The sequence below is a fragment of the Anomalospiza imberbis genome, chromosome 23 (genome assembly GCF_031753505.1).
Source record: "Anomalospiza imberbis isolate Cuckoo-Finch-1a 21T00152 chromosome 23, ASM3175350v1, whole genome shotgun sequence".
Classification (NCBI taxonomy): domain Eukaryota; kingdom Metazoa; phylum Chordata; class Aves; order Passeriformes; family Viduidae; genus Anomalospiza; species Anomalospiza imberbis.
Window position 1 is genome coordinate 2643989 of NC_089703.1, and position 25235 is coordinate 2669223.

The following is a 25235-nucleotide window of genomic DNA, read 5'->3' on the forward strand; positions in this document are numbered from 1 at the left end:
CCTGGGAATGCCATGCTTGGGAGCCAAGGAGATGTGAGGCATTTTGTCTGCAGAGGCTTGGCAGGTGCTGCAGCTGGAAAAGAACCATTTTGAGGGATGCAGGGCCAAGGAGCAGAGGCAGGATGGATGAAGAGGTGGGTTTTAACATGTGGATAGATCCATCTACGTAGCTGGAGTTACTGTGTCCTGCATTCCCAGGGGCTTTAAGAGCCCTGGAGATGAGGAGGGAAGGGGCTGGAGCCTGGGCAAGGCAGTGCTGCTGGGTGTTTTCCAGTCCTGCCCTGGCTGGGAAGGATTTGGGAGGGTTTTTGGTCCTGGCACAGCTGCAGAAGCCTTGGCTGGTCAGACTGTGACTCAGGACCAGGACAGTGGAATACAGGGTAAGGATTGTTCTGCTGCTGGCATGGGATTTGGGAGCACAAATTAAGTGCTTGAGAGTTAATGGCTAGGATGGAGACTAAAGAAATGCATTGCTGGATATCAACTTCTGACCAAAGGCTGACTGAAGGTGAGGAGGGGAGGTGTGTTTTGCATTTGAGATCTCTTTTGGAGCTCCAAAGTCTTGCTGAACCCCAAATTATCATCCAGTCATGCAGAAGGAGAGTGGTTTGTTGACCTTTAGCTCTTCTGTGTGAGGTCTGGGTGTTTCACCCCACTTTTAATACCTTTTCACACATTGGTGAGCTCCTATCTTTGATCTAAAAAGCAGTGATGCAGCAGCTTTCCTATGTGTTGGAGACTGTTCCCTTCTGGGAGCTCCAGCAGACCCAGTTGGTGCCAGGAGCTCATCAGGCAGAGCAAAGCTCAGGGGCTTTGAGGTGCTGCTTTGGAAATGGACTGGGATTGGCAGGGACTTGGTACTTCTTTGGCTTTGAGATTACATATGAGGAAGAATTTCTTGGCTGTGAAGGGTGGGGAGGCCCTGGACAGATTGTCCAGAGAATCTGTGGCTGTCCCACCCCTGGAAGTGTCCAGGGCCAGGTTGAATAGGGCTTGGAGCAACCTGGGATAGTGGAAGCTGTCCCTGCCCATAGCAGGGGTGGAACGGGTTGGGCTTTAAGGTCCCTTCCAACCCAATCCATCCTGGGATTCTGGAATCTCCAGAACCAGTCTGGGGTTCTGTGGAGCTGGATTTCATCTCCCTCTAATGTCCCAACTCATTTCAGGAGAGCCAAGCTCAGGCAGTTAGACAGTCCAGCTGGGGATTTTAGAAATTAGCCCAAACTAGATTTCAAGCCTAAGGAAAGGGAAGCTGTCCAGGCTCCTGCTGGCAGCAGAGCAGGGGTGCTGCCAGTGCCAAGACTTGGATTTTGGAAAAGGGTCTGTGGGATACCTAATGGGGAAGAGAAGCTGAGCTGCCCCTCTGGGATGATCCTTATCTGGACTGCTCAGAGCTCCTTTGAGGCCTTTATAACTTCAGGGCCAATAACTTTCCCCCCAAGAGCAGATGCCCTTGGGGAGTGATCCAGATGCAGAGTGAGACCTTGTCCAAACTCCCACCTGCAAGGCGGTGCCAGGAGGAGCAAAAGTCAGTGGTTACAGAGATCAGTGCTTTGCTGTCCCAAATCCCAAATCCTTGGAGCCTTCCAGGAGCGACTGAAAACTTCCTGTGAGCAGTGGAGGGACCAGGATGAGTCCTGATGGACCAGGCTGACCAAGATCAACACCCTGAGCACAGGGAACAAGGATGACCCAGCATCTAAACTGGGGTGTCTTGGGGTTCTCCATGTCAGGGGAGCACCACAATGTGTGGAAGCTTTGAGTTTTCACCATGTGCCTGGGTTGTTCCACTCCTTTTGTGGAGCAGAATTCCATCTTCTTCTGGCTTGAGTCCAGATGGCTCCTTCCTCCTTGGAAGCAGCAGGATGAGGGATGAGCTGGAGCTGGCCATGCACATCCCCTCCTGTTCCTTGCTTCCAGCATGGGCCTTATCCCATAACAGCAGCACAAGGAGCACTCTAGGGGTAGTTGTGCATTTAATTGTGAGTCCTGGTTTGGTTTTAACTTGGGATTTGTCCATGTTCAGATCACCAGTTTGGAAACAGAGTTGTTTGAGGTGCAGAAGAGCAAAAGTGAGATGAATGGGAACGAGCAGGTGTCATCTGGAGCTCAGGAGATGCAGGAGGTGAGAGCTTTTCCTTGGGAAATGAACTGTTCTGTTTAGAAATGTTTTAAATGAGCATCTCTTTCCTGGGGATGCTCTTTGTCACCCTCTGCTGAGGATTTGTAGCTCCTCAGCTCATGCAGATGGATGGATTATTGGAGGAAAGCAGCCAACGTGATCTCCGTGAAAACTCTCCCCTTAGGAAGTTGTCTTGCCTTCAGCTCTGCCAGCTGAGGAGTTTGTTGTCTCCCCATGAGTGTGAAGTTTGTACCTGTGTGAAGATGCTAAATTCTTGTTTAGGGTTTAGTGAAACCAGGGGATGTGTAGGTACATTTAAAGCTGATACCCATCAGGTTCTGGGTTAACTTTCCTGTCCATTTGTTCCTTGCCAGCCCAACAATTGGATCTGCCTGGTGTGTCAGGCAGACAGAGATGGGAGAGGAGCTTCCCAAGGTGTTTTGGGTCAGTGGAGGTTCTGTGAGCCCTGGATAAGAGGTGTAGGAATTCCATTGGAAACATTTGAGAACCATTTTTCTCCTCTCCTTGTTTCCTAGAAGACACATACCCTGCAATCTGCTTCTCTCCGAGTAGAAAAAATATTGTGGAAGTGACTCTGACCATTTCTTGTTCCAGATGTTGGAAAGCTGTCAGGAAACGATAGACAAGTTGGGAAGTCAGCTGGGAGAGAGGAGAGAACGGAGAAAGCAGCTGGCATCTGAGCTGGAGCTGCTGCGGGAAGATCTGAAGGCTGAGAAGGTGGTTCTGGGCAGCCAGGTATGTCCAGCCCCTGGACTGGGGGGCTCCCTGCAGGAGCCAGCTGCCTTTGGATGCTCCATGAAAACATCCCCAGGTGCTCCCCACACTCATTGCCTGGCACCTCTTGATGCATTTCTCCAGCCTAGCCCCTTTCAAACCTTTGGTGGAGGGTTTTCAATCCAGCTCTCTCATGGCATCATCTCTAGCTCCAGAATTTACTTTCCTTTCAGTGAATCTAATACCGAATCAGTAATTCCAACTTTGTAACCAAACCCTGCTTCTCCAAAAGGCAGAGTGGGAGTTTTCAGACTCAGGCATTAATTTCAGGAATTGAACACCCCAGAGCAAAATGAACATCCTGCTGGGATCCCAGCACTTCTGGGATTTCCCCAAAGGCCTTGGCACACTTGGCTTGAACCAATTTAGGTGCTAAATCAACTCCTGGGGGTTTCCCTGCTGGGAATGTTGCTGGAACTCTTGTATTCCAGCTGGACCACAGAGGAGAGATGGTGAGTGGTGCCAGCAAAATTGTCCAAGGGCTGCCAGGACAAATGCTGAAAATCAGGGTAAAAATTTAGGAGATTGACAGATCTGTGGCCTGGACAAAGGGACCTGGCAATGGGAGACTGGCAGTGGGGCGGGGTGGGGGGGGCACAGCCATGACAAATCCCATTTTTTATCACTCTGAGAGGCCTTAGATTAGTTTGTGAGTCCTGTCACTTCCTTGGATCCAAGTGCAAATCCATGGAAGTCCTGAGCTGTTGGCAGAACTCCACAGACTCAGGCTCTGCTGGAGGAACAGTGGCATCTAGAGGCCTGGGCTTAGTCGTGCTGCAACAAATCCACACTGAAACTCGGGATCAAAGCTTGGGATGAGCACAGCCTGGCTGGGAAGAAGAGGTTGGGTCAATCTATCAGTACACACATGGAAAGGAATTGCCTGATCTGGGGAATGGTGGGCAGAATGGGAAGAGTCCTTTTTGAACTCTTGCCTCCCAGTAGTTCAGCCTACTTGTGATCCAGGGATCTTTGAATCCAAATCATCCATGCCTAAAAGTCTGGCTGGAATTCAGCCACTGGCCAGTGGTCTCCCTGAAGGAGAGACTGTTTTCTCATCAAAGGGATCAGGAGGAATGGAACCCAGAGCCCTGTGTTAGACTGAAACAGCCTTTAGCATAGAGATCTTTGCATGTATTTGGTGAATTCCTGGCTTCCCACATGGGCTCATTCCTTTTGGATGGAGCAGCTGTTCTGCAATGAACCATTTCCCACTGGTGCTGGAAACAAGATTTGCATGAAATCATTGGGTTCTGTCACCTGGAAATCTCTCCTTGTTTTTAAGAGATTTTTGGAGAATTAAGAGGAGAAATCTTTTCCTGAGCTTGTCCTTCGGGGTATGTTTCATCCACTGACTCTGTTGTTACCTCTCCAGGGTTTGCCTGACTCCCACTCGCAGCTCACAAGCCACATAAACACCTTCCCGAGTCTCCAGAGAACAGCAGCCAGCAGGGATCTTGTGGATGTATCCCATGAGAAGCTACACAAAGACAGTGCTTTGCTAGACCCAGAGGTGAGACATGGAAAGAATTCCCATTTCTTGTGGTACCTAATGCAGGCAGGAGCTGCTGGGTTGTGTTGCTCAAATATGAGCAAATTTGTCCTGGTGTAGATAAGATGCCTTGGAATTGAAATACCAGGAGATACCTGGGATTGAAAGCTCAGGAAGATCTGTTGATTAAAAAGCTTTAGCAGTCAGAGTTGGTGTTTAGTGAGGATAATGGTGTTTGTGTCTGAAGGATTTGGGTCCATCACAGGTGAGCAGCAGATCTGACGCTGGGCAGACTCCAGTTGTGATTCAGCTGCGAGTTCTTCTGTCCTGATGCATTCCCCCTTTCCTGCCCCTTTTACTTTCTTGGCATCTTCTCCTCAAGTCTCATGTTCAGGGTGTGCTGTTACCTGGTGTTACGGGGCTAGGTGACATTGGGAGTGGAGAAGCCATCCCTAGGGAGGTGTTTGGGGTAGAGTTGGAGCACCTCTGTGAGAGCCACCTGAACCCACACTTTGTGCCCCTCCTGGTTTGCCAAGAGCTGCTGCTTGTGTAAAGAGCTTTGGCATATGCTATAAATCCCTGGGAGCTGCAGCTGTGCCACAGAAGGACGAAATCAAATAAAGAACCATGGCTTGGTGGTAGTTTAGACACAGCTATTTTCCATGCAGGAAAAAGGACTCACATGTGTCTTTGAGGGGGAAGAACTGCAGTGATTTAGCCACAGAATCAAAAGCCATGCATTGCTGGAGTCCCCATATTGCCCTGTATGGCTCCAAAGATTTCAATCAGAGCAAAGGAAATCCAAGTCATGGTGTTTTCTGACCTTACAGGCCTCTGAAGTCCTGCAAGACAGAGAACAGAGTCCCAAAGTGGAGCAGAAACAGGAAGATCCCTGTGCAGATGCAAAGACCTATGAGGAACAGATGGCTAAAGTAGTGTTTTTGGAAGAACAGATCAAAAACCTGAGGAAAGAACAAGAACTGCTCTGGTAAACCTTAACAAAGCCAGTGGTATTTTCTGCTCCTTGCCTTTGCTGAATTAAGTTTTGAGCCTTTTCCAACTCCCCATGGGGCTGCTTCTGACAAAAATAGGCCTGGCATCTTCATGTTGTCCTTGGGTCAGCATCTCTGATTCTGGTGACTTTCCTTAGTCAAGATCAGCCAGGATTAAAGATTTTTTTCTGCAGCTCTTCCAGATTCTGAGCAGCCTAAATGGGAGCTGTCCTTAAGGAGGAGGATTCTTCCCTTGAAGTTGGACTAAGGGGGTCTCAAAAATCTCTTGTTGTGGGTTTGGGCTCCTCAGGGCTCACTGCTGGCAGCAGCTGGTAGTCCTAGTCCCACTGGAGATATGGGTAGCCCTTGGAATTTGAGTGTCTTTGGAGGGGAGGTGTCAGCAGGTGTTGGTCCAACTCCCCCTTTTGAGTAGAGCAGGAGAAATTTGGGGCTGGAGCATCTGGGTTCAGGTGCTCATCTGTCCTTAGTAAATAAAAGCTTGGATTAAATCCAGTATGGTCACTGTAGTGACCTGTGTTACTGGTACTGGGATAAAGTACAACCAGGAGAAGGCAGTAGGGAGCTGCTAAGGAATCATGGAATCATTCAGGCTGGAAAAGCCCTCCAAGGTCATTGAGTCCAACTGTTTCCCAACTCTGCCATGTTCACTCTTAACACGTGTCCCCAAGTACCACATCCACAGGTGTTTTGAACGCTTCCAGGGATGGTGATTCCAGCCTGGACAGCCTGTGCCAGTGCCTGGACATCCAGGACATAGAATCACAGAATTCCAGACTGTTCTGGGGAGGAAGGGATCTTCAAGCTCATCCCATTCCACCCCCTGCCATGGGCAGGGACAGCTTCCACTATCCCAGGTTGCTCCAAGCCCCGTCCAACCTGGCCTTGGACAATTCCAGGGGTGGGGGAGCCACAGCTTTGATCTTGGATGGAGAAAATGGAGATGGAGTTTGGGTGAAGATAAGTCAGGCAGCTGGACTGGGACACCTGAGCCCCTATTCTAGTGCTTCCCTGTGACTTTGAGTCCAGAGCAGCTCCTGTGCCTTTGTGAGGATTCCTTAGTCAGCCTGTAACCTCTTCCCAGGGAGAGCTGAGCCTTTGGACACACGTGGTTTTGTGGGAAGTACCCCAGGGAGACTGACCCTTGCCCAGAACTGCTGCACCCGGGACGGAATCCGCTTTGGAGCCTCCCGAAGCGCTTGAGTGTTTCACTGGTCTATCATCTCCCATGTTTTTCCCCTTTAGGGGTGTTTTCCCTGGATTTGTGTAGTTATCTCTCTCCTTTACTATTTCTCCTTCAAGCTCTGAATTACTAGAGAGCAACAAGAAGAAGGAGGAGCTGGAAAAACAGCTCAAAGAGAGCAGTGAAGAGAAACGGATGTTGCTTGAAGAAATTGCCCAGCTCAAATGTGACATCCGGAGTGCCTGGGAGCAGGGCCCCAGTGGAGACACGAGGAGGATGACCCCAGGCTTGGAGCAGAGGGAGAACAGGTTTCTCCCATGGCAGAGCTCGGCAGGCAGTTTAGAGGGGAGCCTTAAACAGGTATGGGCAGCTTTGCCATCTACATCCTGCTTTTTGTCATAATTTTGTCATTAATTGAGTGGCAAAACGTAATTAAAGTGGGCTGGAAGCCAGCCCTGTGGTGTGAGGGATGATTGGAAATTAGGGATGTGTTAATTTCCTTGTGTTGTGCTTTTGGGTGTGGTGGGGACTTGGATAAACTGAACTGATTACACATGGCAGAAATAAGTTATTTAAGTGGAATTTGTTCACCTTTCTCACCTTGTGAGCTGAAAGAGAAAGGTAGGTGCAGGTGTCCTTGCCAAACAGGGAGGAAATGGTGGAAGAACTTGGGATGGGGGGACTGAGGAGGAGCTCAGCTTCTGTGCAAAGATTTGGGAGAGAAAAGAAGACAGCGTGGTCTGTATGGCCAGGGTGGGAGTGAGAAGTAGAGGATCAGAATCCAGCTGTATCCAAGAAGCAGCAAATCATCTGGGTGGAGCAGAGCAAGACACAAGGAGTGCAGTGGATGTGGGAAGGGATCCCGATAGAAGGAGGTGGGGAAAACCCCACAAAACCAATGGAGCCAATGGACCTCCAGGACGACTGACTGCCAGATCCCACAGTGCTGGGAAACTTACCTGGGGATTATCTGAGAAGGCAGATTTGGTCTTCAGTGAATTCCGTCTGGTTCCAAGAGCAGAAGGTGAAAATGCAAACTGGGAATGCAGATCAAGGGAAGGCTGAAAGTGATGCTGGAAAGAAAGGCTTTGGCACAACCCAGGCTTTGGTGTGTGTGCTGGGAAGATGAGTGAGCCAAGGAGATCGATTACCTCCCAAGAGCCATCGCAGACCGTCGGAGACACCTCCCAGTGTCCAGGCTTTGTCTTGTTGTGTTCCTGTCCCGCTGCCAGGACTCACCTTTCTCCTGTTCCTGATCCCTCTGGGAGCTGGGCTGGCTGCGTCACTCCTGCTTGGATGCCTGAGTGAGACTCTGGTACAAGGATCCAAAGTGACCTAGTGGCTTTGCTTTGACTGGACAGATTTGTTTCAACAGGGATTTGTTCCCTCATCCAGGTTGTCACCTCTTCCCCCTCAGCCTCAGGAGTTGTATTGGCTTCTCTGAGGTGATGGAGACAATGATTGAATCATTGAGCTTGGAAAAGGCCTCTGAGATCATCAAGTCCAACTATTAACCCAGCAATGCATGTTCACCACAAACCATGTCCCCAAGAGCCACATCCACAAGGCTCTTAAAGCCCTGCAGGAACAGGACATAGTGCAGGGACACAGAAATGCCAGCATCATCTTCCTGCCCAAATGCCCTTAAATCTTACTGCCTTCTGCCTTCCTTAATCACCTTTATCCTGCCTTAAAGTTAATTTCTGTGTCACTTCTGCTGTTCCTGCAGGGTCTGTCTGAGGAGAAGTTCCAGCAGCAGGAGGAGAAGCTGCAGCAGCTGCGCCAAGACCTGCGGCGGGTGCAGAACTTGTGCAGCTCTGCTGAGAGGGAGCTCAGGTATGAGAGGGAGAAGAACGCCGACCTCCAGAGGCAAAATCTGCTGCTCCAGCAGGAATGCACCAAGGTAGGGACAGAGCCAGGCTCCCCAGTGTGCTCTGCCTCAGCTCCATGGGAATTATGGCCACGAGGGCTGAAGCCCATCTCCTCCCAGGCTGGGAGAGCTGGGGGTGTCCACCTGGAGACAAGAAGGCTCCAGGGAGACCTCAGAGCCCCTTCCAGGGCCTAAAAGGGCTCCAGGAGAGCTGGAGAGGGACTTTGGACAAGGGTCTGGAGTGCCAGGACAAGGGGAAATGACTTCCCACTGCCAGAGGGCAGCGTTACACAGGCTATTGGGAGGAAATCCTTCCCTGTGAGGGTGGGGAGGCCCTGGCACAGGTTGCCCAGAGCAGCTGTGGCTGCCTCATCCTCAGAAATGTTCCTGGCCAAGTTGGATGGGGCTTGGAGCAACCTGGGATAGTGGAAGGTGTCCCTGCCCATGATGGGGGGTTGGAACCAGCTGATCCTTAAGGCCCCTTCCTACCAAAAGTAGTCTGGGATTCGGTGACAAATTTCACTGCATCCAAATAAAACATACTTTACTTCCTCTGTGATTCCTCTTTCTGGAATCCTGTTCCCCTTCCCTAGCCATTCCAGCTGATTTATGCTGAAGTATAAATCTGATTTCTTCTCTGGCATCTCAGGTGAAAACTGAGCTGAAGCAGGCCCGGGCCAAACTCCTGGACACCACGGAAACATGTTCCTCCCTCTCAGCACAGTGGGACAGGAGCCAGCAGAAGGTCAAGGAGCTGGAACTGGAGCTCTCCAAGTGCTCCCAGGCTGATAAGCTCCGGAGCAGCCTCCAGGAGAGGCTGGCCCAGGAGAAATCCAGAGTAGGAGAAGCACAAAAGAAGGTGAGTGTAAGCTGGGGTATGTTTGACACTTCTGTGCAGCTCTAGTGCAGAAAGCAAGCAGGTTTGCTTCCCCAAATTCCTTTTTGTGATCCCTCGGCTTAGTATTGTAGGAAAAAAGCCTGTAATGAGTGGGAGCATAATCAAGGCAATAGAAGCCATGTTTGGTAATCCAGTATCTCTGAAATACTGATAGTGGGGCTGACAGGCACAGAGAACCCCAATCTTGTTCTTGCTGAGAAGATTTCTTACTGTTTACTGGCTGGAAAATTCCAAAACCTTGTGTTTTCCATGGCACTGCTTCTGCCATGCTCCTGCAGAAATCACTGGATTCCCTTTTGATGTGTGCAGGATCAAAATGGGTTGAAAAAAGATTGTTGGGAATTCCTGACATAGTGTTTGGTCCAAAATCTAGTAGCCAGTCCAAAAGCTTTTACTTTTAATGGACTTAGAGTCAAAACAAGGAAATCTTTCCTTCGCATGCCTCAGACACTGGGGAGTCAGAGGGATCTGATTCAGACACTGGCCCGTACATTTAGAAAGTTTAATCTATGTTCCAAGGTTTCAAAACTCCAACAAAAGCTGAAGGATTCCCAGCACCAGCTGCTGCTGGCAGAGGCTCGTGTTTCTGATAAGAAGCTTCTGGAAGAGGAGCTGAAGGAAGCTCGGGAAAATGAAGCTCGAGTGCAGCAGGAACTTCACGAGGAGCAGCTGAAAAGGTCTCTGTGCTGTGCCAGCCCTCCAGCAGCTCCTGTCTGCCCTGGGAGGGTTCAGGGAGACCCAAACCACTGTTTTCACCTCTTGTCTTCCCTTTGGATCTGCCTTATCCCTGGAGTTCTCCGGGGATTCCCCCTTCCTGAGATTTAAAAGATTATTGGAGGCTTCATCTGCCTCTGAAGGGCCGTGGCCTCTCCTGTCAGTGCAGTGATGCCAACAGCTCCCTTCCCTGTGCAGCTGGGAATGATCCCAGTATATCATCCCCCCTTTCCATGTCCCTGGGACACGACACAGCTGGGATGTGCTGATTCCTTTGTCCCCTCCATGTCAGCCGGGGCAAGAGGAGCAAGGGGCTGCTTTGGGTGACAGACAGACACCTGGGGGCAGGAGGCACATCCCCCTCTAGCTCTCACTGTCACCTCATCATGTTTCCAGGAGGCTCCTGGAGCAGCAGGTGGAGGAGCTGCGGCAGCAGCTCCGGAATTCCCGGGAGACTGAGGCATCACTGGCCAAGATGCATGTGGAGCTCCAGGCCAAGACCCTGCATGTCCTGGAGGATGAGAAGAAGCTGGATGCTGGTGAGGTGAGTGACAGTGAGGGGGTTCCTCGTCATACAAGAGGCAACAGCACCATCAGGAGCTGGGATCTGCTCCTGGGAGCTGCTGGAATTGGGAACATCTGATCAGGGGCTGAGCCCTTGCAGATCTCACTGATTTCAGCAGGAGCTGGAGGAAAAGCAGCGTCCCATTGCCAGTTGGTTTCCTGGGATGCAGCTCTGAGGGCACAGGAAGGCTTGGTGGTTTCTTCCTTCCGTTTATCTTGCAGAACTTGGAGATTTTGCTTGAAAATTTTGGCAGAGTCCATTGTCTGGGAGGGTTCATTGCCTCTCTCTGCAACAAAATCCCACTGCTTGTTAGGGGGAGAAGGGAGTGGCCTGGGGGGCTGGCTGGATATTGGCTGTAGTGGGAACCACTGGGATGGATGAGAGAGAAGCTTTGGAGACCAGGTGGGTGGTAGGCAGAGGAGCCCCTCCAGCTGGGGCCAAACACACACTAAGTTAAAACCAGCCCTTTTCCAGCATGTGCAGTGCCAGAAGGAGAATCAGAAGCTCTCAGAGCAGCTGGCACTGCTGAAGGAGGAGAACAAAGCCCTGTATGAGGAAGGTGTCCGACTCTTGAACCAGAAGGATCTCTATGTCAGGTAATGCCCAACAACCTGCCTGGGCCTGCTATTGGATTTGGCTGTGGTGTGGACTTTCCTGTCCAGTATTCAGGCTTTTAGCACTAAATCCACTAGGCCCGTGTCCAGTGAGCTCACCCCCCATGTCAGGGAATTCCAGACAGGTTTGAGTGGGAAGGGACCTTAAAGCCCATCCTGTTCTACCCCCTGCCATGGGCAGGGACACTTTCCACTATCCCAGGTTGCTCCAAGCCCCGTCCAACCTGGCCTTGGACACTTCCAGGCATCCAGGGGCAGCCACAGCTGCTCTGGGCAGCCTGTGCCAGGGCCTCACCACCCTCACAGGGAAGGATTTTCTTCCAATGTCCCATCTGACCCTGCCCCCTGGCAGTGGGAAGCCATTTCTCTTTGTCCTGGCACTCCAGGTCCTTGTCCAAAGTCCCTCTCAGCTCTCTTGGAGTCCTTTTAGGACCTAGAAGGGGCTCTGAGGGCTCCCTGGCACCTACTCTTCGCCAGGTGAACACTCCCAGCTCTCCCAGCCTTCCTGCTCTCCTTGGTGGCTGAAGGCTGCACAGGAGGATGGTCTGGGTGTTGCTTTGGGTCTGGTGTCAGCAAAGACTCTCCCTGGAGCTGCTCCTTTCTCCCCAGAGCCATTTAGGTTAATTTGAAGCAAAGTAGCTTTTTTATCATGAATTTTGAGCAAACATGGACAAATATCCCTTATATGGTAGAAATTTCTCTTCTTTTTTGGTATTATTTTCCCTTCTATCCCAACTGGCTAAAAATAAACAAGAACTTTGCCCAGACTGACAAGAGGGGAAGAGCAAAAATCAGAAGTGTCAGGAAGGAAAAATATTTGTCCCCAGTATCCTAACTCAAAGACGCTCCCACTGAAGTGTCTCTTCTTGCTCCTCTTGACCCGTCCATTGCTGTTTATAATTCTTAATTTTCCAACCAATGTATGGATGTGGCACTTGGGGACATGATTAGTGGGTGGTCCTGGCTGTGCTGGAGGAATGGTGGGACTTGGTGATCTTAGAGGGTTTTCCTAAATTTTCTTCCCATTCAAAAGTCATTCCCTTAACCATCCACATTCTCACCCACAAAACCAACTTATCTTTGCCTTGGAACTTCCATTTTTGGTGCCCTGTTTGTTTTAAAGAGCTGGGAGGGATGAGCACAAGGATTTGTAAAGCTGGGAGTCACTTTTGGAAGTGCTTTGGGTCCTTTTCCTTTATCAATTTCCATTTGGTTGACATTAAATTTTCCAACAAAAACATCCCCAAACTGATCAGTGAAAGCATCCAGACAGTCCATGTGCTCATTCTGGGCAGGCAGGAGAAGCTGGGGGATGGCTGAGGCTCTGAGTTTGGACTTTGAGGAGCCTGAATAAACCTGGGACATTCTTGCCTGGATGGTGGCCCCCAGCAAAAGTGCCTTTCACAGCCTGATGGTCGTCCCTGTTTTCCCAGGAAGTACAATGAGATGCAGCTCCGGCACAAGGACAGGATTCGCAGGGCCAAGGAGACCTTCATCCATGAGGTGAAACAGAGGGACAGCAGGATCAAACAGCTGGAAAATGAGCTCAGCGAGTCAAAACTGCAAGTGGAAAAGGTGAGAGGACACATCCAGGGCTTCTCCTGCACGGGGAGGCTGCAGGGGCATTGCTGCTTCCAAAAGTATTCCCTGGTGGCCAAGAAAGCCAACGGCATCCTGGCCTGTATCAGGAACTGTGTGGCCAGCAGGCCCAGGGAGGTCATTCTCCCCCTGTACTTGGCACCTTGAGTGCTGTGTCCAGTTCTGGCCCCTCAGTTTGAGAAGGACACTGAGACACTTGAGCACATCCAGAGAAGAGCAACGAGGCTGGAGAGGGGCTTGGAACACAAGCCCTGTGAGGAACGACTGAGGGAGCTGGGGGTGCTCAGCCTGGAGAAAAGGAGACTCAGGGGTGGCTCACCACTCTCTACAACTCCCTGAAAGGTGGCTGTGCTCAGGTGGGGTTGGTCTCTTTGTCCATGCAGCACTGACAGAACCAGAGGACACAGCCTTAAGCTGTGCCAAGGGAAATACAGGTTGGATATTAGGAAAAGTTTTTACAGAAAGAGTGAAAAAGTACTGGAATGGTCTCCCTGGGGAGGTGGTGGAGTCACCATCCCTGGAGGTGTTTAAAACAAGACTGGATGTGGCACTCAATGCCATGGTTTAGTTGAGGTGCTGGGGCTGGGTTGGACTCGATGATTTTAAGGTCTCTTCCAGCCTGGTGATTCTGTGATTCTGTGAAAGTGATCATGGATTCAGGGAATGGTGTGAGTTGGAAGGGACATTAAAGCTCATCCCTTCCCACCCCCTGCCATGGCAGGGACACCTTCCACTGTCCCAGGCTGCTCCAAGCCCCGTCCAACCTGGCCTTGAACACTGCCAGGGATCCAGTGGCAGTCACAGCTTCCCTGGGCAACCTGAGCCAGGGCCTTCCTACCCTCACAGGGAACAATTCCTGATTCCCAATATCCCATCTAACGCTGCCCCTGGCAGTGGGAAGCCATTCCCCTTTTCCTGGCACTCCAGGCCCTTGTCCAAAGTCCCTCCTTGCAGGAAGGGACCAGGGGCACCAACCTGCAGTAACAAAAAGTCAAAAAGAAATTCCTGGCTCAGGAATGCCCTTGGGGGAAGCCACATCCTCAAATCCCAGTCTGACACTGGCTGGGCTCCATGTCCCTTTGCCTCAGCAATTCCTGCTGGGAAGTGACCCCAGAGCCTCTTTTTGGGGTATTTTACCTCAAAGAGGGTATTGCATTGCAGAGTCATTGAGGTTGGAGAAGACCTTTAAGGTGAGGATCTTCATCAAGTGCAACCCTCCACCCACCATCACTAAACCATGTCCCCAAGTGCCACATCCACATGGTTCTTGAGCACTTGCAGGCGTGGTGACTCCAAGCTTTTAGGAGCTGGCACCCTTGATGGTGGTCCCTTGGGAAAGCCCTGAGGTTTGAGAGGACAGAAGAGTCAAGAGTAACTGGTGGTTGTTCTTTCCTTCTCCACCACCCTAAGGGGAAGATGCTGATTGCCCAGATCACTGCTGAGAATGAGAAATTACTCCAGGAGAGGCGACGGCTCCTCCAAAAAATATCAGACCAGGAGGAGTCCCCTTGGAGCCTCCGGTCTGGGATTCCCTCGCTGCAGAGCAGGTAGGCCCTTGCTGATGTCCATCCCCTGGGATTCTCCCTTTTCCTGGTTTTGTGCCTCTTTCTCTTAAGAATTCCAGAGGAAAGTCTAGACTGTGCCCCAGCCATCGGTGCAGTGGCTTTCATGGCTATAATCAGAGATTTAATTACCCCGTTTTCCCATCCAAGACCTCGCCATTGAGCTGGAGGCTGTGGAGAAGCAACAGCTCTGAGGCTGGAAAAGAGAATTCCCGTTTGAAAATGGAACATGGCTGGAAGGAAAATAACTTGTGCTTTGTGCCATGCCCAGAGGGAAGATCCTGGAGGAGGAGAATGCCCGGCTGCAGGACAAGCTCCAGCTCTCCAGCCATGTGGCCTCCTCCCAGCGCCTTGCCAGGAGCAGCCCCACTCCCAACACAGAGGTGAGACCCCAGGAGGGCTAGGATCAGCAGGAATCACAGAACCTGATGTCTGAGGAGCTGAGGAAGAGCTGGATCCATCCCTTGACATGGAAAGGGCTCCCATATAGTAGGTGGCGACAGATATGGTGAGGAGAGGCTTTGTGAGGAGCTGAAGGCTCCATACACTCAGCCCCTGCTCATCCCTGAGCTGCTGGCCACGGGATCCCCTTCCACAGGGACAGGAATCTCACTTGGCACATTTAGAGCTGTTCAAAGGCCTCAGTTGTAAAGTTGGCTCTAGGAAAGGAGAACCAACCCTGCTAGTGAGATTGAGAATGTTCCTTCTGCCAGGAGGAATGTTCCCTCCTCAGGCCAAGCTGAGCGATAATTCCTGAGCTGAGTGAAAGTTGGCCATGTTAATGAAGAACTTTGGCAGGAGAAATGGAGAAAATCCATGAAACCAAAGAGTTTTCAAATCAGCCAGGTGGATTTAGGAGTTTATTGGGACTTTTAATTTGGGGAGGTTTTTAATTTCCAGGTAGGCTGGAAATGAGCTGTTGAGGGGGAAAGGGCTGTTTGGGGCTCACCTGGCCTTGGTGGGGCTTGGTTTGGGTTTTTTAGTATAAATTTACACCCAAAGGACAACCAAAACCCTGATTAGCACCTCTGTGGGGCTGCAGTTGGGGGAGAGGACTCTCAGTGAAGCTGGGGGAGAGCTTGGAAGACCAGGAATTGTTGGAATTCAGTGTCTGTACCTCCTCCTTTCAAAGTCTCTGTTCCTCCTTCCAGGACTCGAAGATTATTCCTGGCTCTGAACGCCAACCACAGAGTAAGGTGTTGCCACCTCCTCGTGCCAGGTACCGTGGGGGGGAGGGGGAGCCAGGGAGGAGCCACTTGAGCATTTTGGCTGCTCCACCCTGTGCTTTCACCTCCCAGAGGACTTTTTTGTTAGTTTTTGGTCAAATTTTAGGAAAAATAGTATTAAAATGGCATTAAATGGTATTGAAACCTGTCAGCTGATGGGATGGAGAAGTCCGATTTTCAGAATATTTTGGGGAACACTCTGAGATTTAGGAATCTTGGTGCTCAGGGGCTTCAGAGGAGTCTTTATACAAGAGGTGGTGAGACTTGGAGTCCTAGTATGGCCAGAGCTGTGTCCCACATCACTGTGGGATGTGTTCCTCCATTCCAATCTGTGCCAAACCAGATGAGGGGAAGGCAGAGGGACCCTGCAGCTCTGGAGATGCAGCTCCAGGGGTTTGGTCACAGCTCCAGGCACTGTTGGGGTGAAGGATGGTCCAAGCAGGCTCTGGGCTGGCTGAGGGTGTCCCTTCCTTGCCTGGAGGAGGAGCCTTGCTCCAAGAGAAGAGCATCATCATCATTCTGTGGTGCTCAGAGGTGTTGGGTAAGGGTTACTCAGACTCCACAGAATGACAGAAAATGGAAATTTCTTTCCAGCTTCCCACCCCGAGATCTCCCAGAGCCCCTCGGCGCCCTGAAGGCCCCGCAGAACACAAAGCCTGAGGGAGAGGCTGAGAGCCAGGATTCTTCCTTGTGCCTGTGCCCCTCGCAGCCGTCGGAGATCGGGTACCTGAACGTGGCCTCTCCCGGGGAGAGCACGGCCCCCACGGCCTCGCCCCTGCAGGACGAGAGCCACAGCCTTGGCTCCGACAACTTCTGACCTGGGAGTGTCGGTGCAGCCTTCCCTGAACCCCAGGGCTCGGGCTCCTGGGGCCACAGGACAACAGAGCCTGCAAAGAGAATTGCCAAATGGACTGACCCCGTGATTTCTGGGATATATTCCAACTAAATGATTCCACAGCTTTGTTTTTTTTACTTGTCCACCTGTAAATGCGTGTGTGATCCCAGGTCCACTGGAGGCTGGAATTTGTAGATAAACTCATTACAGTGGTAGAGGGGTGAGGTGAAGGGTGTCTTCCCTCAACCCTAATCCTCTGTCCAGTCCAAATCTATAAATTTTATAAATAAAACTTAGAGAAGTTCCCTTTTACCCTGTGCCCACAATCCATGCCCACACACTGTCATTGCCCTTTTTCCACGCTCTCAGCATTTCCTTTGCTTTGTGCAGAGGTGAAATGGATATCTGAGCACTGGGGAGAGGATGGGAATGTGTAGGGAAGGAAGATGGGAGGAAAGAGAAGCTCTGGGGGCAGGATGTGATGGGCAGAGGGGTCAGAAATGAGACTGAGGGAGATGGAAGGGCAAAGGGAAATGGAATAGGGGCAGAAGAGGGGAGGGATATGAGCATCCAGGAAAGGAAAGGAGATACATTTGGAATTGATGGTCTCTGAGGATGCTGGGGTGGGAGTGAGAGAGATCAGGCCATGCAAAACAGGGAGTGGAGGGAGCCTGAGGATGCCAGGAGGGAAGTAGCAGGATCAGAACTGCAGATCAGGTGGGAACAGAGCGTGGCTGTGCATCTCCATGGGTCTTTCTGTGCTTCCTGGGCTCTCCCTGTGTGTTTTAGGGAGCTCTGGACCCCTCAGTGTGCCCCTCTGCACCCTGGCTGTCCCTTAGAGTATCCCAAGCCCTGGTATCCATTCTGGGGGGTGGCCCCAGCCCTTGGTTTGTTTTGTGCCATGCCCAGGCCCCAGCACTGCCTTTGGGTGCCCCTGGCCCCTGGCTGTGCCTGTTTGGGCTCCCCACAGCCCTCAAGGAGCCTTTTGGGGTGCACAGAACCTGTCCATGGGATTTTCTGTGTCACAGAGCCCTGGGCTGTGCACACCACAGTGTGTGTGAGCATTGCCTGGGGGAGTTTAGTGCATCCTCATCCTTCTGGCTGTGCCCTGGGCTACCCCAGAGCCCCCCACTGAGCCTTTGGCTACCACAGACCCCAGGGGAGGTATCAGGAACACTCCCATGGGGGGGATGCGGGGTTTCATCCCTTCTGACGGGGCAGAACTGGCTCAGCCACACTCAGGGAGAGGCAGAGTCAGGTCTTAGAAAGGATACAAACCATCAGAGACCCTGAAGGCACCACAGACTCACTTCCAGGCCTTCCACCAGAGGAGTGGGCATGACCCCAGTGTTACACTGGACAATGTAAAACTCCTGACCCCAGGGAAGGTACCTGGGTGTTCCCACTGAGCCTGAGCCTCTATTAACCCACTGAACTTTGTGTTTTTGGAGCTTCCACCCCTGATGGAACCAGACTGTGACCATCACTTTGACTGTGGACACTGAAATTGCAATAACCAAGTCTTGTCACTGCTCCCATGGGTGGTGAGACCTTTCCTCTCCACTCTCTACTCTGATCCTTTCTTTTTTTCTTTCTTTTCCTCATGTATTTTCTAAAGTGTTATTTTTATACTTTTATATTGGTATATTTCTAAAGAAAATAACCAAAATGGCTACATAGGTGAGTTCCATTGCAACCAAAGCGTTAAAATAAATGTGACAGATATAAAAAAATACATATGTATGTATGTGTGTGTGTAAACACCAACCACTCAATGTCCTTTCATCCATTCCAAGGGATGTATTAACCCAAGAGCCTGGGTTATCCCACTTTAGAGATGCCTTGGAACAGCTCCATCAGTTTTCCCTCACCTCACAGCAGCTCTGTGCCCGCACAACAGGATGGGCAATTTTCCACAGCCCTCCAGAGCCTCGAGCTCTGTCTTGTAGCGAGGGGCCCAAAACAACCACAGTACTTGAGGTGGGACCTCCCCAGTGCTGGAAGCATAAAACAGGGAAGGAAATGCAAAGCTCCAAACGTGACAGGGCCCATGGTGCAGATTCAGAACCGGAGGGAAGTCCTGAGGTTTGTGTTGATGTGGCATTGAGAGGAACGTGGAGCAGGGCATGGCCTCGTTCTTCTGCTTGATGCCCAACAACTCCTGCCAAGGAATATTCTGTACACTGGGACCACAGAGAACAGGAGGTCTGACCACGATCCTTCCCACAGCACTTTGCTCAGTCGTGGTTATGAAGGTATGAAATATACCCCAATTTTGTGCCTACCTAGGGAGTGAGAGTTCAACCTGCCGCTTGGAGGGGACAGATTGATGGGGTTGTCCCCTTCATCCTGCCCAGAAGGGATGTCCCTGGGTAAATCCCTGGGTGAGGCCATGCTGAGTGGTTTGACACAGGAAATGAATCTGTGATTGTAATGGCACCGTTGGAGCTCGCTGGGGCTGTGCTGCAGGTTTGTTTTCCTTAAGCCCAGCCTAGGAATGGACCTGGTATGGGGTGACTGGGATCCCTGTAGCTGGTAATAGCAGATCCAGGTAACTGGGATCAGTTCCCCTGTACGTCACACTCGGTGGGCCCTGCTCTGGGTGAACCCCACCAGAACTACACTTCATGGACTATTTGTGCATCCAGCATCAGCCTATGGCTGTTTTTGCAATAACCTGTTGTGGTGCATCCTCCTCCCCCTGCTCTACAGGAGCTCCTGATAAGCACCTGGTAAAGTGAAGTGTCCCCTGACCGTACCAGGAGCTCCTGAGTATAACAGGAACAGCAGCTGCCTGTCCAAGGTGAGGAACAAAGGTTAATCAGTCATTCCCTGACAGCCTTGGAACACTCCCTGCCTGAGCCAGAGCCTCAGTGGAATGGTACCATTGTTGCTGGAGTTTTAAAAACTATTTCCAAATGTTTAGGATAACTTGGATTCTGGCCAGGATGAAAATTACTGATGACTGAAGCCCGCCATCTCCTGACCCTGCAAACACCAGTGCCTTGGAGGTATCCTGTGCTGCAGTTCTGTGCCTGTGTAGGAATGAAGCCCATGGTGTGAGATAAGGGATTTCCATGGGATATGTGCTGATGGGAGTAGCTGGGTGTGATCACCTGCTGAGAGGGTGATGCGTTGTCAAGTAGAGGCCAGATAATCTCTATCCTTGGAATCTGCCAGGGGGAAGAGGGAATGCTGCTCAGGTGCCACGTTCTCTTCTGCCCTTGCCAAGACCCAGAGCCTTTGTAATTTCTCTCTTTATGACTCTTGATATCCCTCGTTTCCAGATAAATTGGATGCTCCTCCCTCCTCCCCAAAGCAAGGACGCCCCTTAGTGAAGATTTGTGCCTCCAGATGCATCAAAGAATTCCTGGGAGCATTCATCCTGCACAGCTTTTGTGGGTCAAGTGCATTTATCACTCTCAGTCTAACAAGAGTCTGTAACCTGCTGCTCCAATGAACTGCACTGTTGGTGAATTCCTCTTTGTGAAAGTTCCCACTAGATGTGACCAGACCTGCCAAGTGGAACTGGCTCCTATCATGAATTCAGCCCTGCTGCTCCCAGCCCCTCTGATCCCTCAGGACGAGCTGGGAAACTAGGTTTGTTTTCTGCCAAATTCCAAACTCGTAACACAGCAGTTATCAGTGTAACAGTAGCTGTGTAAATCATTCTAAATCAATTTCCATCCGATTTTCCAGCCGCTGCAGCAGTGGCTGTGGGAGACTCCTCGGAAAGGGCAGTGGCTGGGTGGGTGCAGCCCCTCAAAATGAGGAGTGCAGCCTCCTTCCCCTGTAGGGTGAAGCCTGGGGGCAGGGGGGTGTCTGCGTGGGGCTCTGCAGCCCCTTGACGACACATGTGAGGTCACAATGGGACATTCTGCCTCCATGGAACCACAGCACCACTTCCCTGAGAGACAGAGACCAGCACAGCTGGGGTGCCTCGCTGTCCCACCAGGCCTCTCATCCTAAGGCCATGGTGGGATGGACAGGAGGAGAGAAAGAGGTTGGGCAGCAGGAGCTGCAGCCATGACAGAGCTTTTCTCTAGCTTCCTCCTCTCACTGTCTCCGGATCTCGTGTACTTCAACAAGGATGGTAAAGCCCAGAGATCCCCTGAGGTCCTGGCATCCTCCTGCCCCTGGGGGTGGGAATGTGTTGGTGGCTTTGCCCAGGGAGAGGGTCCCTTTGGAGAAGGGGATCTGACATTAGGAAAGTGAAGGGAGGATGATGAACTTCATAACTTCAGCACGGCTCTTTCTCCTGACAGAAATCACTAAAGTTTGGGATTGTGTGTCTGAGTGCTATCACCAAGACCTGCTGCTGAAGAAGGTGGGACTGCTTTCCTCATGGTCCTCCCTCAGACCCTGGGGGTCTCCTGATCCTTCCCCATCCTGTCTGGCCCTCAGCCAGCCTAGAGGGCAGAAGTGTCCCAGGCAGAACCTGCATTTTAGTCAGAGACCCATTGTGAGCACAGGCAAGAAATCAAGTGACGCTTGAGTAGAAGAACATTGGATTTCCTCTTTGGGCTCTTCCCCAGGATGGCTGGAAAGGAGGGACACCCTCCTTTCCAGCCATCCTGGGCCTTCCTGCACTCCTTGGGCCTTCCCAGGCTCCAGGAGTTTCTCCCACATGTCTTGCACCCTGCAGATGCTGGAGAGGATGGAGTGAGGAACCATTTGGAGTGAAAGGCTCTTCTCCAAAGCTTTTGTGGGAACTCCATCTCAGGCCTTGGAGCTGCAGGGATGGAAGGGCCACAGATCACCCTTTGCCTTCCCTCCTGTTTGCCCTCTGATTGCCTGCTTTTGCTTCCAGAGAGTTGGGCTGATGGGCCTGGGTACCCTCCACATTATGAAAAGACCCATCTGGCACGGAGAAGGGGAAGGTTTCATGGCCAACAGTCCAGAGTTTGATCTGAACAAGCCATTTCTGGTGGGGAAGAAGCTCCTCCATGGGAAAAGCCCCGTGCCTGGTAAGATGAGCCCTTCATCCCTGTGCTCCCTTCGGACACCTCCAGCAGCCCCTCCAGGGCTCTCTGGTTGCCCGTGGTGTGCTGGCTGCTGCTGGAGAGCTCCTGGAGGTGTTTCTGAGAATCTCCTGGCACCAAAGGGACTGATGATCCCCACCACCTTGGGAAGGCAGGAACCAACATTCCTGCTGGCTCCTGCAGCCACCTACCTGAGAGGTTCTGTGGAGCTGGAGCATGGTGGTTGAGCTGGCAGTGCAGGGACTGGGGCTTATGGCACAAAAGCAGGACATTTGCTGCTGGGTCACTGTGGTGGGAGGGGGTTGGTGGGCTCTCAAGGGGCCACAGAAGGGCTGAGTGAGTGACTTCGTGTTGGGTGCTTTCTCCACAGGGCTCTCCAAAGCTGACGAGTTGGTCTGTGCTGAGGTGGCCTTGCGCCTGCACAAGCCCAAAGCCACCATCGTTATGTGCATCAAGGCCACACTAAAGATCTGTGAGTGGGCTTTGTCAAGTGGCCAGAACTTTGACTTTGTGTTCAAGGACATCGGCGTCTTGGTGTGCCGGGGAAAGCACGTGGTCATGAGGTTCTTTGAAGACTTGGTCCGAGAGGTGGCTCAGTCACAGAGCGTGGCAGACAGTTTGCTCCAGGTGAGTCTGGCGTGTATTTCATGTGCCCTCAAACTCCTGGGGACACAGCCGTGGCCTTGGGTGGCTTTCCATGGTCCTGGTAGCTGAGCCTGCTGTCCTGCTCCCAGGGAATTAGCCCTGGGCTTTGGCTCCTGTGGAGATGCTGCTGGTGTGGCCTTGTTGTCCCAAAACACTGAGGTGGTGGAGATGTTCATGGATTTGGGACGATGTAGGGGCACAGGGTGGTGGAGAGAGAGCTGGGGCTGGGCGTTGAGGTGGGGCAGCTGGGGCTAGGAGTGGAAGAGGGGTTTTGTGCCTTGTGAATGGCAGGTAAATTCCCTGTGGATCCTGCCATGTCTCTGTCCCTGTTGCAGTCACCAAATCTGAAGCAGTTATTCATAGCCCACATGGAAAAGGACATTTCCCAGATTCCTCCTGGAGGTGTCTTTGTGCTGCCACAGTGAGTGCAATCGTTTCTGTACATGGCGGGGTGATAATCAGCAACACCTTTTGGTCCTGGCTTCTCCCATGTGGGAAGAATCCTTGGATTCTTGTATTTAATTTTGGAGGTGGAATTGAAATTGTTCAAGGTCCATGGCCATTCTGGCTTCTCTGGGGAGCGTCTTCAGGTGTATTCCCTGGGAAGAGGGCCTACTTTACCTTCCCACCTCAGTGGGAAAGACCACTGGAGGCACATCTGGGGGCCATGGAGCACTCAGCTTCACCAGCTCCTTCCTTTTCTTTTGAGAAAGACTGGGAATCAACAGGCCCCAGAGCCTGGGATGTTCTCAGTCACTGCGGGTTTGTGTTCTCTGGAAAGCATCTCTGACCAGAGACCTGGCTGAGAGGAGCCCTGTGGAGGGAGACTCTTCTGCCCATGCTCCAGTGTTATGTTTCCTTTGGAAAACTGGAAACCTGGGAAGAGCTTCTTTCCAGAGGCTGCCATGGACTCTGCTGCCCTTGTTCAAACTGGTGTCACCACCTTCTTTGCAGCTTTGTGCAGGCAGATGGGAAGTCCCAGCCACATCCTATAAGTGTTTACCTACAAGGCACTGGCACAACACGCAAAACCAACACCAAGCGCCAAAAAACTCCGGGTACGTTCCCTCCTAGCAACTGACGTCCTCCATGCCAAAGGGAATTCTATCTCCTGCCAGAAAATTGTCCCTCTTTTTCTGAATGGGGACCCAAGGAAGCAGTGGGACAGAACCATGGAGGAGGACAGCCCTCAGGGAAGGAGACTGGGCTGGGACAGGAAGGCTGGGAGATCCCTCCTGTCCAAAGCATTCTGGAGATGCAGTTGAGAGGAGCTTCCTCTTTTTCTTCTTCAGGGAACTTTCCCAGCCAACGCCTCCTTCTTCGTCCGAGTCTTTGTCCAAGTCGGATACATGATGTGAAAGTGACGGGAAGAGAAAAGAAAAAGGCTGATGGTGGAGTGCAGAGAGGGAGGTGAGAGTCTGGGAGAGCTGACTTTAGGTAACTCCATGCTCCTGGACAGGTGTGAGGAGCTGTCACCTTTGGCCATGCTGCCTGTACTTATGGAGAGCAGATATGGGCACATGCCCTAGGCCTTGGCCCTTCCCATGGCATGGGAAGTGGGCAGCAGTGTTTTGGAGAGGCTCTCACTGTTCTCAGAGAAAACGCTTGTGTGGCGTCTTTGCAGTTTGCTGCCTCCAATTGAGAACTCTGTGAAGAAGGGCAGAGCCACCAAGGAGAGGGAAGAAGCCAAAGCTGGGCTGGCAGCTCCTGCCAGGCAGGGAAAACATGTCCAGGTATGTTACGTGGATGAAGGATCATGTCCTGCAGCACTGCAGGGAGGCTGTTGAAAGGATTCCTTTGGATCTGTCCATTCTGGGATGTCTTTTGTGTCCTCCATTCAGTCCTGGGAACAACCTCATCATGCTGTACTGTGTTGCCAGGAATCTTTCACTGAACTGAACCTCTGTGGTGTCCAGACTTCTTCAGGAAGCAGAGGGTCACTGCCAAGAACTCTGGGGGACAGAGGAGGGATCCAAACCATCCCTTGGGTCATGGGCTGCAGGATGGGACTCTTATTGTTGCCAAAATGTCTGAGCTGCCTTCCCTTTGCTTCATGTAACAGCTTCCACCCCTGGCAAAGGAGAGAAGTCTGGAGAAGGCTGCTGCATTCTCTCCTCGAGGATTTGAAAGGCTAAGGAAGGAGAGAGTGGCTGCTGTGGCAGGAGTGGCTGCTGCTTTGTCCCCAGAAGGGACAAAGGAGAAGAAGACACCATCCCCTCAGACAAGAAGACCACAGCCAAGGTAGGAGTGTGGAAGTTAGGGCCGGGGGGCTGAGCAGGTAGGAGGGACCCCTTTAGGATCAAGGAAATGGATCCCTGAGCTCTGGGCTGGATATGGTCCCTTGGACATCCCTTGACATGGGCATGCCCTGGGGTAGCCCCTGATCCTGGTGTCCCATGTGCCCATGCTGAAGGGGGTGGTGGGGCCAAAGGGAATGTGGACACAAGAGCAGCAGGAGCTGGGCCAGGCAGGATTCCAGCCAGGGAGTGAGAGGGGAATCTGTCCCTGCCTTGCAGGACCCCACGAGCGAAACAGGTCCTGCTAAATCTGCAGCCATACAAAGTTGCCCGGGAGCAGCGCATGAAGGCCTTGCAGATGAACAAGTTACAGGAACGGTCCAACGACGATTCCCTCAGTAAGTATCTGCAAGCAATGGATGCATTTTCCTGTGGCAGCACATTCCTCCCCTGCCTGGGAAGCACTGTCTGTGCTACTGGCTGGGTGTGGGGGGTCCTGGAGCTGTCCCTGAACCAGATTTGCCTTCCAGCCCTAGGTGACAGCCTCAGGCAGGACAAGGCTGGGGACACAGGTGGGTTCCTCTGCTCTCTGGCCTGGCCTCTCCCAGGTCTTGGGCTGTTGGGGCTGGGGCTGCAGGGCAGGGGTGTCTGGGAGAGTACAGAACCTCCAGGAGCAGACCTGGTGAGCAGAAGGTCTCTGCCCTCCTCCCTGTACCTCCTGAATCCTGAACAGCTTCTGGATCTAACCTGAGCTTGGTGAAGAAGCTGGAGGTCCAGGAAGAGACACCAACAGAACTGGGACATGGGAGCAGCCACATGGCACCATGGAAAAAGGAATAAAGACCTAGAAATCCATCACCTTGGTGTGTAAATTGCTGCTCCACAC

The 25235-nt window shown here is 51.9% G+C and overlaps 2 protein-coding genes across 2 annotated transcripts in view; both read left to right on the forward strand.

Annotated features, from left to right (window-relative positions):
* CCDC30 (coiled-coil domain containing 30) overlaps window positions 1-18218 on the forward strand; it is a 35312-nt gene extending 17094 nt beyond the window's left edge. Inside the window, exons 10-24 of the mRNA XM_068171853.1 lie at window positions 2027-2125; window positions 2738-2878; window positions 4293-4430; window positions 5240-5397; window positions 6722-6962; window positions 8332-8505; window positions 9122-9331; window positions 9890-10047; window positions 10481-10628; window positions 11124-11245; window positions 12697-12838; window positions 14273-14409; window positions 14696-14807; window positions 15576-15643; window positions 16245-18218. Of these exons, the coding sequence (XP_068027954.1) occupies window positions 2027-2125; window positions 2738-2878; window positions 4293-4430; window positions 5240-5397; window positions 6722-6962; window positions 8332-8505; window positions 9122-9331; window positions 9890-10047; window positions 10481-10628; window positions 11124-11245; window positions 12697-12838; window positions 14273-14409; window positions 14696-14807; window positions 15576-15643; window positions 16245-16467 (2271 nt within the window). The 3' untranslated portion in view covers window positions 16468-18218. The remainder of the gene's footprint in view (window positions 1-2026; window positions 2126-2737; window positions 2879-4292; window positions 4431-5239; window positions 5398-6721; window positions 6963-8331; window positions 8506-9121; window positions 9332-9889; window positions 10048-10480; window positions 10629-11123; window positions 11246-12696; window positions 12839-14272; window positions 14410-14695; window positions 14808-15575; window positions 15644-16244) is intronic.
* A 2152-nt stretch (window positions 18219-20370) lies between these two features.
* LOC137461765 (coiled-coil domain-containing protein 81-like) lies at window positions 20371-25204 on the forward strand. The gene is made up of 10 exons (XM_068171470.1): window positions 20371-20578; window positions 20751-20812; window positions 21296-21452; window positions 21838-22094; window positions 22448-22533; window positions 23067-23522; window positions 23737-23845; window positions 24175-24353; window positions 24629-24747; window positions 25083-25204. Exons 1-6 carry the CDS (start codon window positions 20467-20469, stop codon window positions 23191-23193), a joined length of 801 nt encoding a protein of 266 aa, XP_068027571.1. The 5' UTR covers window positions 20371-20466; the 3' UTR covers window positions 23194-23522; window positions 23737-23845; window positions 24175-24353; window positions 24629-24747; window positions 25083-25204.
* The last annotated feature ends 31 nt before the right edge of the window (window positions 25205-25235 follow it).

Coding starts and splice junctions, on each gene's coding strand:
- LOC137461765 (XM_068171470.1), top strand. CDS start 20,467: ATGGACAGGAGGAGAGAAAGAGGTTGGGCAGCAGGAGCTGCAGCCATG. Junction 20,579..20,750: donor CGTGTACTTCAACAAGGATG/GTAAAGCCCAGA, acceptor TTCTCCTGACAG/AAATCACTAAAGTTTGGGAT. Junction 22,095..22,447: donor TGGCAGACAGTTTGCTCCAG/GTGAGTCTGGCG, acceptor TCCCTGTTGCAG/TCACCAAATCTGAAGCAGTT.